Genomic DNA, 17,799 nt, shown 5'->3' with positions numbered 1-17,799 from the left:
TTTCCAAACCACTTGCAGGGATGCTGGAGCCTGATTTATTATTTTTATTAGATAAAAATAATAATTATCATCATTCTTGTTATTAATATAATATTAACACATTATTATTATCATTAATTTTATTTTCACCGACAATGATAAATTATTACATAAACCACTTTTCCTATGTATGGTCACAGGGATGCTGGAGCCTAATTCATTATATTATTACTACTACTATTATTAGATACTAATTAACAAATAACATTTATTATTATCATCGTTACCTATATCCTCCACTAGATAGCAGCAGCGTCACTGGTTGTGTTTCATAACTCACAGACTTGTCCTGTTTTTACTACTTATTAGATAATCCACCGTCCTGTATCGAGCAACCAGAACATTCTCACACAGTTTCAGACCTTTATTGAATACAAATACATATTCTGTACATTTCTACATAAATATACACAAGGTATTCAACAACTTGACTGACAGGTTTGACTGAGCTCTCAGGAAAAAACACCAAACATCCAGCTATCGGAGAGACAGCATCATGACAAACTCTGAAAGAGAACAGAGGCAAAACTCAGTTAATGTAAGCTCATATAGTCTTTATTTAGTCGACTAGTTTACTTCGACTACACCTGTTTTCATGCAGAGAAAGTGTTAGGATTTTCCCTGAAATGTCACTTTGGGGGGTTCTGTACTAAAATGGAGATTGAAGCTTATTTTAGAATTTATCCAATTCTTGAAACATATTCGGCTTGTTTTTTCGAGCTGAAAGTTTTCCATCTTGGACTGCTTTATCAAAGTTGGTTCACTTACATAAAATATTACTTAGTAGAGATAAGGATAAAGATGGTGGGAACTGGGAACTGTTACCTGAGTAAGGTAAGCAGATGCGTTTGTTGTATTGTGATTAAAACGTTCCTTCGTTTATAACTCATTTTAGTTAAAATCAAGTAAATAAAAAGGTTGGAAGGGGTGTCTGTTACTCCACAGTTGAGGTGAATTTACTCTGTGGGAGTTACAGTGATATATCATGTACATTATAACACTTTATTGTATGGTTATTTTAGGAGGGCCCTAACTATGGTAAATATCTTAATAACTAACCTCAACTGTGGTACTTTTTGTGTATTTGACAAGGAAAGGGGTTAGGGATATATGGACAGCAAAGGGTTAAAACAGTATGGCAGTTACCCCTAGAGCAAAGTTAACCTGGTTTTAAAAGTGAGGTCCAATTATAAATATGTCATTCTGAGGACATGTGAATTTGGTTGAATATGAAAAATTTAGTCAGTCCACTTTTAGTACAAGATTGCTGATCTCTGTGTGTTCAAATGGGGACAACCTCAGCTTTAAACCTCTTTTTAACCCTCCTGGCTACACAAATTACCCATATATCCTCAGAAAAGCAGGTCCCGAGAGCCATATTACTTCAAGTAAAAAGAGGGCTGCTGCTGTTTAATATGCTGGCCAGTAGAAAGCGCTCTATAGATTTGTTATTGTTATTGTGATTTGTTGTACACAAGTTAAATGGTTATTGTTTTGCGTTTGTTACAGGTTCCAGCTTTTTGTTTGTCTACTGCTCAGAGAGTTGAGCTTGAATTGTGCTATGCTCTATTCAGCTCAATAGAGTAGTACATTCAAAAAGGATGCTGCCTTCCTTACCATCAAAGTCCACGTTCCCATCTCCATTGAGGTCGATGTCTGTCAGAATTTCTTCCAGCTCTCCCTTCTTCAGTTTCTCCCCGAGCAGCGTCTTTGTGGACTCCTTCAGCTCCTCAAAGGTGATCCGTCCATCACCGTCACAGTCAAACTAATAGAGGCAGAGAGGAATGCAGAGTTTATGAAGAGGTAATAGTATTCATGGGTTGGAAAAAGATGCAAGGTAATGATGTTTTGTTCTCTATTTAATGTACACTTTAAAGTGAGCTCCCTTTGAAGGGAACTTTAGAGTGCATACTCACCTGTTTGAAAGCGCAGTGCAGCTCCCTTAGACCCACCATATGAGCGGTTTCAGCCAGCATCCTGGGCCCCATTAATTCACAGAAATCATCAAAGTCCACATGGCCTCCCCCTATAAGCAAAAACACACCACATAGACACATGTATCTTTACTTTTAAACTGACGTACTGCTGTTCAGATGTTTGGGGTTGGTTAGATATTTTTATGTTTGTCTCTTATGTTCATCAAGTCTGCATTTATTTGATCAAAAATACAGTAAAAACTGAAATATTGTGAAATATTATTCCAATTTAAAATAACTTTTTATTTTAATAGATTTTAAAATGTGATGTGATGGCAAAGCTGAATTTTCTGCATCATTGCTTCAGTCTTCAATTTCACATGATCATTAAGAAATCATAATAATATGCTGATTTTCTGATCAAGAATTTGTTTTGTTATTGCCAATATTGAAAACATTTGTGCTGTTTAATAATTTTCTAGAAACACGGATACAGTTTTTCAGTATTCTTTGAATAGAACGTTCAAATGAAGAGCATTTATTTGAAATTGAAATCTTTTGTAAAAAAATGAATGTCTTTACTGTCCTTTTTGATCTGTTTAATGCATCCTTGCTGAATAAAAATATTAACTTCTAAAAAGATCTTACTGACCCCAAACCTTTAAACTGTAGTTTAGGTCAAAAGGTAGAGTATAAATAGAAACACACACACACACACTCACATTTCATTTTTATCTGCTGAATGATCTCAATCAGTTCCATCTCTGTTGGCATGTATCCCATGGTTCTCATGCAGTCAGCGACATCTTTGTAGTGTAAATACCCATCCTGGTCATAGTCAAACTCTTTAAATGCTACATGCAGCTCTGAAAGAAAAAGAAATGTTGTCACATTTAATCACACTGCCAACTTTTCTTCAAATTGCAGTATATAGTACTTGGCTTAGGTATTACTCTGAATGGAGTGTTTTGTGTGTGTTTTGTGTTTGTGTGTATACACAAGCACACACACACATACACCCATACATATACAGTATATATATATAAATATATATGTGTATATGTGGGATTTTGTCCCACATTAGTAGTCTTAGTCTTCTTAGATCTATCCAAATTTTATTATTATTTATTAGTTTAGTATTTAAAATGTATTATTTTTATTGTGTTCTGTTGGTAATTATCATGTGCTACTCCTTTTTAATTGACATGTTTATTTAATGTTAATGAAATTACAAAATCACACAGATCGGGGTTTTAAACTGACTTCAGACACATTTCTATAACAGGGTAGCTAAAATTACAAATCTTGTATATAGTAAAATCTTTCAGGAAGCAAAACTTTACATTATGATTGCATTAGGACATTTACATTATGCCACATACTGTACCAGTTATATAATCTATAGGAACGTGCATCTTAAGCGGGTATAGGACCATCAGCACATGCTGACTCACTGCTCTGGTATTATTAATGCTGCTTACGTCTTCATTCTCTGTACGCCATTCACCATTCATGACAATACCAATCCATTTTTAATCAAATTTTTTTGTGTCAGATGTTATTAAATCTTGTCAGTTATTTATCTTTTGCTGAATGTGTTGTAGCAATTGTATTGTGTCTGTCTAGGTGCTGTGCACGGGCTCGGATATTAAATATGCATGTTCTGTACATACCATCTAGTTCCTCTGGCAGTAAATCTCTGTCCTGGTGAAAGTAAATGGGAGAGAGAGCGAGAGAGTGGTAGAAGGACAAGAGAGATGAGAGAGCAAAATGACGATGAGGAAAAAAAAATTGTGACACAAAAACAGCTAAATATGGAAATTATTACAGCATGAGAGCTGAACGTCCTTAGAGACATCGCCCATTTTTAATCACTAATAACTGAGGTTTATGTTAGCATGCTTATCAAAGCTGCTCAGTGGCACAATGACGCATAGAGTAGGGTGGAGGGGGAGATTGTATAATTGGATTACACCATAACATGCCCTACCATGCCTCACGTCAACGCTCATACAAACAAAGAACGGCAGAGAGATTCAGGGGGAAAAATGAACTCGTTTTGCAAACGTAAAATACGTATATGGTTAAGGGGCAATGTGTATTAAAGGGAAAAGAGAAAGAACGTTTAGGAGAGAAACGGTTTAAAAACTATATTATTGCTGTATTTCATAAATAATATTCTCAAATGCAGCTTTATTTAGATTCATGCATATATGCATGCTTTAATATGTTAAAGTCATACACATACAAATAAAGTTGTCTTGAATGTTTGATTTAATTACAAACGAATATGCAGTATCTTCTAGCACTTTCAGAAATAGATGCATATGTACTAAGGTATAAACATACAAATGCATGCATGTTTATTAGTTTTTTTTTTCTTTTTCAAGTAACATTTTTTAAGCAAACCCAGCCTGCTTCGCTGTATAGTGAAAGACAGATTTTGCACAGTCTTTGACATTACAATAATTTAGTCATATAGAAATAATTTAGGGGCAGTCATGGCCTAATGGATAGAGCGTCAGACTTGTAATCCAAAGGTTGCGAGTTTGAGTCTCAGGTCCGGCAGGGATTGTAGGTGAGGGGAGTGAATGTCCAGCGCTCTCGCCACCCTCAATACCATGACTGAGGTGAGACCCTTGAGCAAGGCACTGAACCCCCAACTGCTCCCTGGGCACCGCAGCATAAATGGCTGCCTACTGCTCCGGGTGCCCATACTTGGCCTGACTTCACTTTCAAGTTATTGAAAAAAAATTGACCCAGTAGCTTCATGAAATGAAATTTTGGTTTTAAGCATGTTTTCTGAATGCTCTTCTGTCTTACAAATCCAATGTTTTTGTTCTCGTAGTAAAAAAAAAAACATAGGTCCAAATTAACCTAGCATGAAAGTTACCTAAACTAAATCTGTCTGATTCACATCTTAAAATGGTGATTTTGGCCTGTCCTACATGTTGCTTGGGCCCCCTGCAGTCTTGGCTTTCTTAACTGTATCTAAGTTGTATTTATTATTTATCAGTTTAGTATTTTATATGTATTTACATGGTATATGTTAGTATATGTTATTTTATTATCTTTCCTGTCTTCTATATAGCACATAAAACAGATAGTGCTACCCCAAACGCATACTATTGGTTGAGCCAGTGTCAGATTGGTCTGTATTTTTAATCAAATCATCTTAATATTTTGATAGCACACCATAAATAATCTTTAAATTGCTTACTTTCTACATATAAAGTATTTTAGCATCAAAACAAATGACACGCATCAACTTTAATTTCACCTAACGACACTGTTCCTGCGCTTGGCCAACTAGATAACCTTGTAACTGTATGTTAATCCAGTGTTGCATAGGTATGTATATTAAAACTTTTTCTAATTGATTTGTAAAGCTGGTGCCCAGGGGCATTGCTGTCTTTCAAATGTTCCATTCGCTACATTCACTGGACTTTTGACCTCCAGATTCCCTAAAAACACATATTTATTATTAAAAAATAATGCATTACTCATAGACTTCTCTGGCAGAGGTAGCGGTTATGCAACTTGGTGAGTTGCTTCAGGCTATTTACCCTCGGATATATGCTAATAGGGTCCCTTGTCTATCTGTTTTTATTTCATTCATCCCTCCAATCCTGCTGAGCAGAAGCCATGGAGCTTTAGGCTGTGCATACATTGGTATATTCTCCATTGTCTTGTTTGTCTCTTTGACTCTATCCATTATCTCTCTCTCACTGTTCTACAGCCTCTCCGTCTTCTGGCTTTCACTGGCTCTCTCTGATCTCCAGACGTACTCTTGAAAGTATAATCAAGCGCCTCTGAGTTTAAATGACTATGATTTAGTTCATCGTGACAGATTTATTGCGTCAGTTTTAAAAGGAGAAGCAAGATGCTAGCTTAGGTCTGAGCTTCAGTGTACCAAAATAATTTGACTTGGCACTTGTTACTGACCTGATTGAGGAGGAAGGTAGTGTGTTGACAAGCAGCAATATTTTCTCAGCAGACGTATCATAGATTATGAACCTGACTTCATGCTAAATAAAGACGCATTGATGTGCCATCCTGGATATATCGGTTTAAATACTGAAAAATAAGTAGCTAAGATGGCTATAAAAACGTCCATGTGTCTAAAAACATCTAAGCTAGTTAGCTGGTTTTAGTTGATCTCTCAGGCTGGTTTTAGGCACTTTTCAACCTGGTCAGCCTGGAAGACCAACACGCATTAAATCAGCAAAACACCAGCTTGGCCAAGATAGGAGATTATCTTAAACCAGCTAAGACCTGTGTAGGATGGACTGATTTTTATTTATTTATTTTATTTTTCAGCAATATGATGATAATATGGTGCAATGATGGTATCAAATGGTAATACCATGATGCCAGATCAGTGTTGTTTGATAAATGAAATAAAGCTGAAATAAAATAAAATATTAGATATTATAATTCAATATATTATAATTTAAAATATTATAAATATTAGATGAAAAACTGAAACATAAATGATTGTTAGCATTAAAGATGCTGGTTTGGTTTTTAAAGCAAGTTTTTAAAATAAAAAAAATAAGTAAACAAATGAAAGCTAAATAGAAAAATAAAAATAATAATAATGACCAGTTACTAAAGTTACTCAAATTTAAACTAAAATGAAACGTTAAAATATTTTATTTAAAATATAGAATATACTATAATACTATAATATAAGGGTCATTGCCATATTTAAATGTTGCTCAATGGTACGTTGAGGAATAGCATGGTATTACTGTATTTTTATTAGTTTTGTAATCACCTGTCTAACAAAATATCAAGCAAGAATCCATATAGAGATCTACTCTAGTTCACCTGTCCAAAGAGAGCGTTGAGGTACTGTGTATATGCTGCAGCAATAGCAGAATTCTGGCTTAAAGATCTACTGCCGCGGCGTCCTTGGCTGCCAGATGAGTCCCTGTGACCTGAGTTCTTCGAGTCTTTGGATGAGTTACGAAGAGCAGAGCGTGGAGGATGAGCATCTGATGTGGATGGAGAACGAGAGGAGCTGCTAAAGGAAGAGAAGAGCTGTAGTGACCACACCGCACATCACGGCAACTAATGCAAATATTGATTTAGAGCCAACCATACCTTTCTTTTGAAGATGTTTTACTCCTCTGAGACATGCTAGGAGATAACGAGAAGGAGAAAAGGAAGGTTGTAGATGTTACTCGTGTTGTGCTTTCTCATCTCGTATGCCAGTTTGTCCACACAATTCTTCATGTAACATTCATGCAACCATGGCGCGGTCCATTGACGCGGACATGTATAAAAGATAACAGCAGCTTTCCAGCCAAGTTACTGCAACTTGCTTTACCCTAGTTTTCAGTGGTTGGGCAGAGGCCTGATTCCAGTGGAAAAAATGCCCTGTGGGTCACTTCCTTGCATTATATTAGTCAGAAAGGTCATAGGCTGGAATTACAATGACCATTCCAAATGGCAACAGTTTGATGCTAATGTTTTCCCTTTGTGGATAGACTTCTGCTTGAAGAGAAGGACACACGGCATAATCAAACGCACACTAGTGGCAGATCCAAGAGGACGGACCATTCCTCTGAGCACTGAATTATATTACAGTGGAGGCCGACAGGCGCATATAAATTACAATCAACAGTTTAATATGCCCAAGCAAAGCAGCGAACTGCTGTCTGTCCTCTGCCCATCAAACAAGTCATTAGAACCGAAATTGTCAATGGCTCCTTACAAGCAACAAGCATGAATTCAAAATTAGCAAATTGTTCACGCAAAAACATTTATTTCTTAATGCCTTGGTGTTTGGATTCTCTGTAAATCTGTTGTGCTCCATTCATTGGTTTGAAAAAAAAAAAAGCTCAAATAGAAAAGAAAATACCAAAAGAAATCTCTTTAATGTCTTAATAGTTTCTCTTAAACTACAATATATTAAATGAATAGCAAAGTGCAAATTTTGTTTCAAGTTTCAGATTAGTCCGTGATCTCAAATTAGTCCAAAGCCAAATTATGCTCAACAGTGTTATCCACAGAGTGCAACATTCACAGACCAGAAGTAAAAATAAATTTTTCCAATTCATTTTCTCCATAGGGGAAGTGAACTCTTTAATTCCTGCCTATTCACATGAATGACAAGTCAAGGCCATTGCACACTGAGTCCGAATTTTAAAAATAAATACGACCTCAGGTTTTGTCAATCACGTTTGCACACTGCCTCCGAAATTTTCGTCCGTCAAAAAAAAATTTGGATCGGGTTCGATTTTTTTGCGTTTTTCGCATCCGTATAAAGCATTTTGAGATGCTTTGAGAAGGTGTTTTGACAATTCAGAGCCACCGTACAAGCGAAAGCCAAAATCCAAAATAGTGTCAGACAAATTAATACACTTCGTCTTGCAGCACAGAGCACTTTATGACAAACAAATTGCGGAATACAAAGATACAGAATATAAAGAACTGCTGTAGCCTATTTTTTTTATGCCTGGCGCGCACCTTTCCGATGCAGCAGTTTGTTGTGTGTGTGTGTGTCTGTGGGCGTATCCATACCTCAGACAGTCTCTGTTCAGGATAAATTGGTTCACGGAAATTGGTGGATTTCCATGAACCTTCAGTATCGCTAGCAAAGTATCAAACTGAGGCACTGACATCCTGAAATAAACTTTGAATCTCTCGGGATAATCCCGCAGCTCTTTGATAAGGAGGTGGAACTCTCCTTCCTCTCTGTGCAATCTAAGGATTGGATGGACCCAATATTTCCTTTTTCTTTTTTTAAAAAGAGAGAGGACAACAAAATCATCCTCACTGCTTGAAGACATTTTGTATAGTTTTGCGATTTTTTTCGCAACGGATTAATTAAAACGCATCAGACTCAGTGTGCAAGGTCTCTGTGCGTGACGAAGTTTTAAGATTGCGAATGCGAAAAAACGCATGCGAAAATTTCGGACTCAGTGTGCAGAGACCTTCAGTCTTTCTACGCTCTCGAACGACTTATATATTTGTGTATATGCATATTTGTATATACAGTGGTGTGAAAAAGTGTAGGCCCCCTTCCTGATTTTTTTATTTTTTGCATGTTTGTCACACTTTAATGTTTCAGATCATGAAACAAATTTAAATATTAATCAAAGATAACACAGGTAAACACAACATGCAGTTTTTGAATGAAGTTTTTTATTATGAAGGGAAAACAAAATCCAAACCCACATGGCCCTGTGTGAAAAAGTGCTCGCCCCCTAAACCTAATAACTAGTTGGGCCACCCTTAGCAGCAACAACTGCAATCAAGCGCTTGCGATAACTTGCGATGAGTCTGTTACAGCGCTGTGGAGGAATTTTGGCCCACTCATCTTGGCAGAATTGTTGTAATTCAGTCACACATGGAGGGTTTTCGAGCATGAAGTGCCTTTTTAAGGCCATGCCACAGCATTTCAATAGGATTCAGGTCAGGACTTTGACTAGGCCACTCCAAAGTCTTCAATTGTTTTTCTTCAGCCATTCAGATGTGGATTTGCTGGTGTGTTTTGGATCATTGTCCTGCTGCAGAACCCAAGTTCGCTTCAGCTTGACGTCACAAACAGATGGACGGACATTGTCCTTCAGGATTTTTTGGTAGACAGCTGAATTCATGGTTCCATTTATCACAGCAAGTCTTCCAGGTCCTGAAGCAGCAAAACAGCCCCAGACCATCACACTACCACCACCATATTTTACTGTTGGTATGATGTCCTTTTTCTGAAATGCTGTGTTACTTTTACGCCAGATGTAATGGGACACACACCTCTCGTCAGTCCACAGAGTATTTTCCCAAAAGTCTTGGGGATCATCAAGATGTTTTCTGGCAAAACTGAGACGAGCCTTTGTTCTTTTTGCTCAGCAGCGGTTTTCGTCTTGGAACTCTGCCATGCAGGCCATTTTTGCCCAGTCTCTTTCTTATGGTGGAGTCATGAACACTGACCTTAACTGAGGCAAGTGAGGCCTGCAGTTCTTTAGATGTTGTTGTGCTCTTGAATGAGTCGTCGCTGCGCTCTTGGGGTAATTTTGGTCGGCCGGACACTCCTGGGAAGGATCACCACTGTTCCATGTTTTCGCCATTTGTGGATAATGACTCTCACTGTGGTTCGCTGGAGTTCCAAAGCTTTAGAAATGGCTTTATAACCTTTTCCAGACTGATAGATCTCAATTACTTTCTTTATCATTTGTTCCTGAATTTCTTTGGATCTCAACATGATGTGTAGCTTTTGAGAATCTTTTTGGGGGGGGGCCATGTGGGTTTGGATTTTGTTTTCCCTTCATAAAAAAAACCTTCATTTAAAAACTGCATGTTGTGTTTACTTGTGTTATCTTTGATTAATATTTAAATTTGTTTGATGATCTGAAACATTAAAGTGTGACAAACATGCAAAAAAAAAAAAAAAATCAGCAAGGGGGCCTACACTTTTTCACACCACTGTATATATATTTTGGAATAAATGTAAAAATGTTGTTTCTATACAAATAATAAACTTCAGAGGCACCGTATTGGGGAGGTTAGGACGATTCAAGGGCCCGCTGAGGGGGGGCCCTGAACGGGATTTCTACTGAGGAGCACCACCCCAGAATGCGATTTGTACCAAGGGGAATGCGAAACATGATTTCTATGGCAGTTCTAATCCCCCAATTCTCACTTTTAATTTTTAATTATTTGAATTAATTAGTTTTAATTCAGTAGCCATTCACAATGCTTTGTGGGATTGTAGCTCTTTCCTTTCTTTAACCTTTGGGCTCAAGGTCTTCAAGTATCATTACAAGTGTAGTGAAAATGGCCTCTGTGAACTTCAGTGTTAATATAAACGCAGCAATTGCATTGTTTGTCTTGTTGCTTCAGCAATTGTTTTTTACAACATGGACTATTTTTTTCTTAGCATTAGCTTTAAATTAATATACAGACTACAGATATAATATACAATAATCGAATTTAAATCAATATCTCATGTCCACATATTTATTTATTTGATTGTTATGTATCTTAATAGAAATAACTGATTTTTTTTATTTGGAAACAAACCCTTGATTCTAATTATATGTGCTGTGTATTTAAAAGGGTGGGTTTGAAAAATCAGTATGTTGGCTCATTAAATTAAATCTGAAGAAAATGTAGTTAAATAAAAGCTTGCTTTAGAAAATTTCTAATTACTTGTGAGTCTTCATGGCACACAGTCACAGCAAACTGATTATTCATATTTCAAATGAGATGAAACATACTAAAAGACAGTACGTGGGCTCCGTCTGCTCTGGGTAATTTGGTGAATTTATTTCAGCGCACTAGTGACTCTCACCGAGAGGAAAAACCTGCTTCGCTAATCTACAACAGTTATTAAACTAAGTGACCAATTGCTGTCAATCAGCACATTGACACAAGCAATTTCAGCTCCTAATTCCTCTAATTGGAATAATTTAACAGAGGAGTCTGGGAATAATTATGAAACAAACTGGCTAAGAGAGCCAAAGCTGTGCTGGGGCGAAGAAGACCAGGCTGCTCCATTTTTTCCCCAAATTACGATACGATAACAAACCTTTTTGATGCGAGTTGTGATACACAGAAAGTAATTACTTCTAAAATTACATATGAGATGATTGGTTTGCTGGAATGCTGAAAACGGTGACATTCCTCCACCTATTATTTTTCCCCCCAAAGTTCATGAGGTAAAGTTTTACATGGCAGCCACCTTTCAGAGCTGGCCTTACAAAAATGACTGCATCTAACAGATGCAGATTAGATGAACGTGGACCTTCAGAGATAGAAATCTTTAGCACCCTGAAAGACTCAATCACATTGAGATATCTGTCCAAGCCAAGGGCATCAGATACAGGCTTTCAAATGGCTTTGTCTTACTTTGACAGGTGAATGCTGAATAGAATCATTAGGACAGACTTTTTATTGAACTGTCGCTGGTGTTAGAACTTTGATAAACTTCTAACTTTTTAATGTCAACAATCGAATTGATTTTAGTTATTTGTTTAGTACTTTTCATAATATATCGTCTTTAAACAGCCAGAAAACAAATCATTTTTGCTTGGTTGGAACAGCAGCTACGCTAATTATATCTCTATTTGTTTCTCTGTTTCTGTCACGGGATTAACATCCCATGCTAACTATGAATTACAGAAGCTTCAGTCTGGATCCAACCCTTAAAGGATCTGAGATGACCGAACACCTGAGAAGAGATGATGCCAACCCCTCAGAGGACCTCAGGTGATGCCAACCCTGAAACAACACATAGAACTACCAAATTTTGCTATACGTTTGATTGCAACATATAATCATTGCTGTTAGTAGTGTTCGTAATTAGAAAACAACAATGATATAATCAGTTCCTGATGGACAAAATTTAATCCCGTTTACCCACTCTTTTTCTTTCCCGCTCTTTTTCTTGTTCGAGAAGCCATGTCACTCGGTTATACGTCACCATAAGCAAGGCAGAACTATTGCAACTTCCATTTCATTGTGACTTATTACTTGTTTTATTTTTATTCTAGGGTAGAAACATGCTTGCATAGATATGTCAGAAGTTGAAATATATGTTGGATGTTATAACTGAGATTATTTGTGTGGTCAGGTTTTGTTTACATTATGGGGACCAAATATACCGCAAGGATAGTAGAACCTTAAGGAAATGGCTTAATAAACATACTAAATGTCATCATGAATATATAAAAATGCAAAAATTGTGGATTAAGGTTTAGGGTTAAAGCATAGGAAAATAGCTCAGAGTAAAAACATTCAAAGTAAATTTAAAGTCCCTAAAAAACATACAGTACTGTTTAAAAGTCTGGGGTCTGTTTTAGAAAGAAGTATCTTATGCTCACCGAAGCTTTTTTTTTTTTGTAAAACAGTAATATTGTGAAATATTATTACAATTTAAAATCTATTTTTTAGCATATGTTAAAATGTAATTTATTCCTGTGATGGTAAAGCTGAATTTTCAGCATCATTTCTCCAGTCTTCAGTGTCACATGATTGTCACACCCTAGGACTTTTTGTTGTGGGTTCTCCCTCTTGTGTCCATATTTGGTTATGTTCCTGTTCTCGTTGTGTCATTATTAGTTGATCCTCCTCACCTGCCTGTCCCTGATTAGCACCCCTACTTAGAGAGCTCTGTGTGTCTGTGTGTGGCCGCGCATACATTTGTTTGCTGTTTACCTTAGGCCATATAATATAGGTGCAATATATGTCCCCTGGGGATGGGGAGATATAGACAGTATTACAGGTGTTAAGCTGAGGCCATTTTTAATATAGAAATAAAAATCATTTAGTTCGGTTAGAGAACAGACTATTAAAGATTGAAAAATTTAAGAAATTAAAAATTGTTTTAAAATTATTATTTTTTAAATTTGTTTCTAGGCTGGACGATATGGCAAAAAAAAAATAGATTTTCATAGAATATTTGACCAATTCTCGATTTTTTACAATTTTAACTAGTCAACTTGAAAATATAACTACTACATGATTCAAGCAACTTTTTTTTTAATTAAACCTCTAGTTAAAGAAAATTCTATTCTAAGTGCACCACACACATGAAGTTGTCATCATGATATAAATGTTAAACAAATCACTAAATATCTCTGCAGAAAGCATGCATGAACTACAACTACATCTTGTACAAACCTTTCTTATGCATATTATATGTTCAGAAATATAATACAAGAAAAATGCTTAAAAAATTCTCAAGTAATTCAAATTCAAAATGACTGAAGGTATAACACCTAGAGTGTTATTATTAACTATAAATGCTCTGTAAAAACAATGAACAGTAGTTTTCAGCCTGTCACCCTGATGCAAACATGAAATATCAGACATACAGTAGTAGTTCTTTACGGGTTTTTTATTCGATTACGCTGCTTTTCCATTGTTTTTTTCTATGTAAACATGGACGCGTTTGACTGTTGCGCTCGCGTCTCTTGCAGTGTCTCCTGCATGAAACGGCTTTATAAAAACACGGCGCTCTAGTTGTTAAAAGATGTTTAACTCCCATCTTCTTGCATTTTTTCCTATTCCACTGCCCGCGTCGCATCTTTGTCAACACAAAAGCACATTCTGTGTGAATGGCATAGAGAGCATCACAAGAGAGCATGTGCGCTGACATGCGGTTAGATCGTTTTTCTTTCTTTACTGTTATTGTCAAACTGTCTAATTCTAGCGTTTGGTAATATTTCTATTCAAAATCGCGACTCCTCGATTTATAAAAAATAAATGTGTGGCAAAACATTAAATTCGATAAAATTAATCCATAAAATCTGAAAAATCGCCCAGCCATATCCCCAGTGTTTACACAAAATTTAAATAAAGTAAAAATAATAGGGCTGGGTATTGTGACCAATTCTGCGATTCAATTCGATTCTTATTTTTATGGTTTCGATTCGATTTCGATTCGATTCGATATCGATTAGCTATCAATATTTCATTTAAAATGTTAGTTTTGCAGACATGGGATCCATATTTTGATATAAATGCTGGTAACTGAAACTCTCCTACTTAAGTTTATTACTGAAATACACATCTACATTAATAATAGGGTGCACACAGTTGTTTTTTTTAGTGGAGCAATTCGAAAGATGGTGACACCTTCAGGACGAGAGGTGAATATTCATATCCTCTTACGTGAAGCACGCACATTAAGAATCGATTCGGGGATTTCCCGAATCGATATCGTTGCGTTAAACTGAAGATCGATTAAAATCGGAGAATCAATATTTTTTACCCAGCCCTAAAAAATAAGCAATTTATTTATTTTACTCAAGGTGTTTGATCCTCCAGGCTTTATTAATTTTGCTCTTATTCGTTCTGTTTCTTATTCATTTGGTTCCACAACGCTTTTTTTTTTTTACTTTTAAACATTTGTAAGTTTGTCATTTTATATTAGGCTTATAGCATATGGTGCATTCGTGTTGTTAATAAAAGTCCCAGGTTTATTGCAGAAAATTTGTCGTTGTAAGTTATAGATAATAAGCAATTGACCGGAATTGCGCCATTGAAAGTAAAAGTAAAATGCGCAACTAGAACATTTGGCGAGTCCACTGACCAATTCCGAGACAAGTCCGAGTCCAAATACCGACAAGTCCAAGTCCAAATACCAACGAGTCCAAGACAAGTCCGATTCCAAATACCAACGAGTCCAAGACAAGTCCGAGTCCACATACCAACGAGTCCAAGACAAGGCCGAGTCCAAATACCAACGAGTCCAAGACAAGGCCGAGTCCAAATACCAACGAGTCCAAGACAAGTCCGAGACGACAGAAAAACGTATCGAGACCGGACTCGAGTACAGCCCTAGTTCATTCTCTGTATTCAGTCTGTGTCCGGTATTACATTGGAATTGGTATGTGTCAACCCCTCGTCTGTATGGATTATCTTCTTTCTGGACATTATTAAACTATTTGTTGAATTTATCATTGCCTGTGTATGCCTTCCTCGAAACAACCGTTACAATGATCCTTCAGAAAATTATTCTAATATGTGACCCTGGACCACAAAACCAGTCTTAAGTCTCTGGGGTATATTTGTAGCAATAGCCAAAATACATTGCATGGGTCAAAATTATCCATTTTTTTATACCAAAAATCATTAGAATATTAGGGAAAGATCATGTTCCATCTATGTTTTCGAACTTCCCACGGTGGTTTCGTGTCGATCGGAGTAACGGTTTCTAAGATATTGGCAAATGTTTTTAAGCGCTAAAATGCAACGTAGCACAAACCATAATGCTAAACCTGGCACGTTTGGTATCGATGGACTCGGCAACGATTCAGGAGTCTAAAATGGTGACTCCTGTGAAAATATGTCAACCCCACCCAAAGTTATAAGCATGTGAAAATTGGACTTTACCACTCAGGCTCCTTCAGGGCATCGTGCTGATTACCCATACCAAGTTTCGTAACGATACGTTAATGCATTCGTAAAATATAGCATTTAACTACAAAATTCAACATGGCCGACGCCCAAAATGACTGACATGGGAAAATTGGATATGGTTGGACTCGGCATGATGCACCGAATCTAAAGATACCATTTTTATAATTTGTGGCTTTGACTTGATTCGACTCGGCTTGAGCCAAGGATTCAGAGGAAAAAAGAATTTTCATTTTGTGGCTTACGGTTCAAAAGTTATTAGCATTTAAAAATAGAATTTTTGGACAAGTGGTGGCGCTAGAGAGTTTGAGTTACTATTGACAGTATCATCTATCAGTGTGCCAAATTGTACAACTTTCCCGCAATCGGTTCTATGGGCGGCCATTGACTTTCGGCGGAAGAAGAAGAATAAGAACGCTAACGATTACAATAGGTGCCTACCTAAATAGGTGCTTGGCCCCTAAAAACTAAAAAACAGCATTTATCTGAAATAAAAATTATTGTGAAAGTCTTTACTGTCTCTTTTGATCAATTTAATGTGTCCTTACTGAAAAGGACAATTTTCTAATTTCTTTAGAATAGCATATGTTTGTGTGCTAAGGATGTGCAGTATAAAGCAATTATTTAAAATCCCTTGTTCACTACAGTATTTCTGCCTTGTTTTGTGATCTTCTCGTGAGATCCATCACAAGGCCTTTGGCACTAGATCAATCACAGATTGCAAGAACTTTCCTGGCTTACATCTGAAAACAAGCCACAGAACAATACCCATGGAACGCTCAGACTGGCGCGATCGATCCCCATTACCGATTTTGTGTCATGGTGCCGAAATGAGGCCGGCCCCCTCCTTTGCCATTACGGCCACGCAGCGATGGGATTTATCTTGCTCGGCCTGGCAGCCCCTGACAATCCATTATCAGCTGCTGCGTTTAGAGTAGCTGCTGTTTACATCTAGACAAACTTTACATCTGACTGGCTGACTTCAAAGGCTCATCACTCCTCTGTGGCTGTCATTCATGTCCTCAACATAACTGTAATTATTTCCCGCATATGTTTCAGTAATTACAGTCTGACTGCTTCCCTTCCTGTCAGTTTCTGAACTAATGCAGCAAAGCTTTTGAAAAAGATTGCCGCTATGGCTGTCACCATGTGCCTGATACGTTACTGTTGAACATGCTTTGTTGTTAGTGAGGTTTGAAGTTAATTAGGCCCATTTGCAACCACGAAAGAGCTTTTTGCGAATTAAAAGAGTTTATGCAAGATGCCTCTAATATCTTACTACATTGTTTTTTTATCTTACCTTCAGAATGAGGAGAGAAAAATTTACAATCCAGAACCACTCGAGTCGATCTTTTTCAAATCAATTCCTTCTCCTCTGAGAGAATGTGTGGATTGACTGTAGAAAGTGACCCTTCACCCTCTGATAATCTGAGTAGATGATAATCTGTCTAAATATGTTTGGATTAGCATGTGAGATGAGCATGTTGATGAAGTGTTTGGTTTAAGCCGTGCAAGTGTTCCCGTGAATGTGACTGTCTGGAACAGACACATTGCTCTGCGTTTTTCTGTGACTGCACAATGTAAAACATTTCTATCTACTTCAGCTAAAAAAACTTAAATTCAGTCACTGCCTTAAATGCTTACATAATCAAACTGGCTGTATCATTAGGGGCCAAGCACCGAAGGTGCGTAGGCACCTATTGTAATCGTTAGCGTTCTTCTTCTTCTTCTTCTGTTTCTTCTGTCGAAAGTCAATGGCAGCCCATAGAACCGATTGCGGGAAAGTTGTAAAATTTGGCACACTGATAGATGATACTGTCAATAGTAACCACACCAAATTTGGAGTCTCTAACTCAAACTCTCTAGCGCCACCACTTGTCCCAAAATTCAATTTTGAAATGCTAATAACTTTTGAACCGTAAGCCACAAAATGAAAATTCTCTGAATCCTTGGCTCAAGCCGAGTCGAATCAAGT

The 17,799-nt window shown here is 36.9% G+C and overlaps 1 protein-coding gene across 1 annotated transcript; it reads right to left on the bottom strand.

Moving 5' to 3' along the window:
• Nucleotides 1-126: 126 nt before the first annotated feature.
• On the bottom strand, nucleotides 127-17,246 carry LOC306848603 (calcium-binding protein 2-like). The gene is made up of 8 exons (XM_079383246.1): nucleotides 17,125-17,246; nucleotides 7,065-7,100; nucleotides 6,789-6,984; nucleotides 3,629-3,659; nucleotides 2,678-2,821; nucleotides 1,956-2,065; nucleotides 1,657-1,804; nucleotides 127-545 (listed from the first exon to the last, which is right to left on the bottom strand). Exons 2-8 carry the CDS (start codon nucleotides 7,097-7,099, stop codon nucleotides 517-519), a joined length of 693 nt encoding a protein of 230 aa, XP_079239372.1. The 5' UTR covers nucleotide 7,100; nucleotides 17,125-17,246; the 3' UTR covers nucleotides 127-516.
• Between the last annotated feature and the right edge of the window lie 553 nt (nucleotides 17,247-17,799).

Source organism: Barbus barbus (assembly GCF_936440315.1).
Source record: "Barbus barbus genome assembly, chromosome: 28".
Lineage (NCBI taxonomy): Eukaryota > Metazoa > Chordata > Actinopteri > Cypriniformes > Cyprinidae > Barbus > Barbus barbus.
This window is presented reverse-complemented; position numbering and strand designations above follow the sequence as displayed.

Bases quoted from the DNA above. Each gene is read 5' to 3' on its own strand.
- LOC306848603 (XM_079383246.1), bottom strand. From the start codon at position 7,099: ATGTCTCAGAGGAGTAAAACATCTTCAAAAGAAAG. The intron at 3,660-6,788 runs GTGAACTAGAGT...TACTTTCACCAG, and splicing joins TCAACGCTCTCTTTGGACAG to GACAGAGATTTACTGCCAGA. The intron at 2,822-3,628 runs GTATGTACAGAA...TTTTTCTTTCAG, and splicing joins ACTGCCAGAGGAACTAGATG to AGCTGCATGTAGCATTTAAA.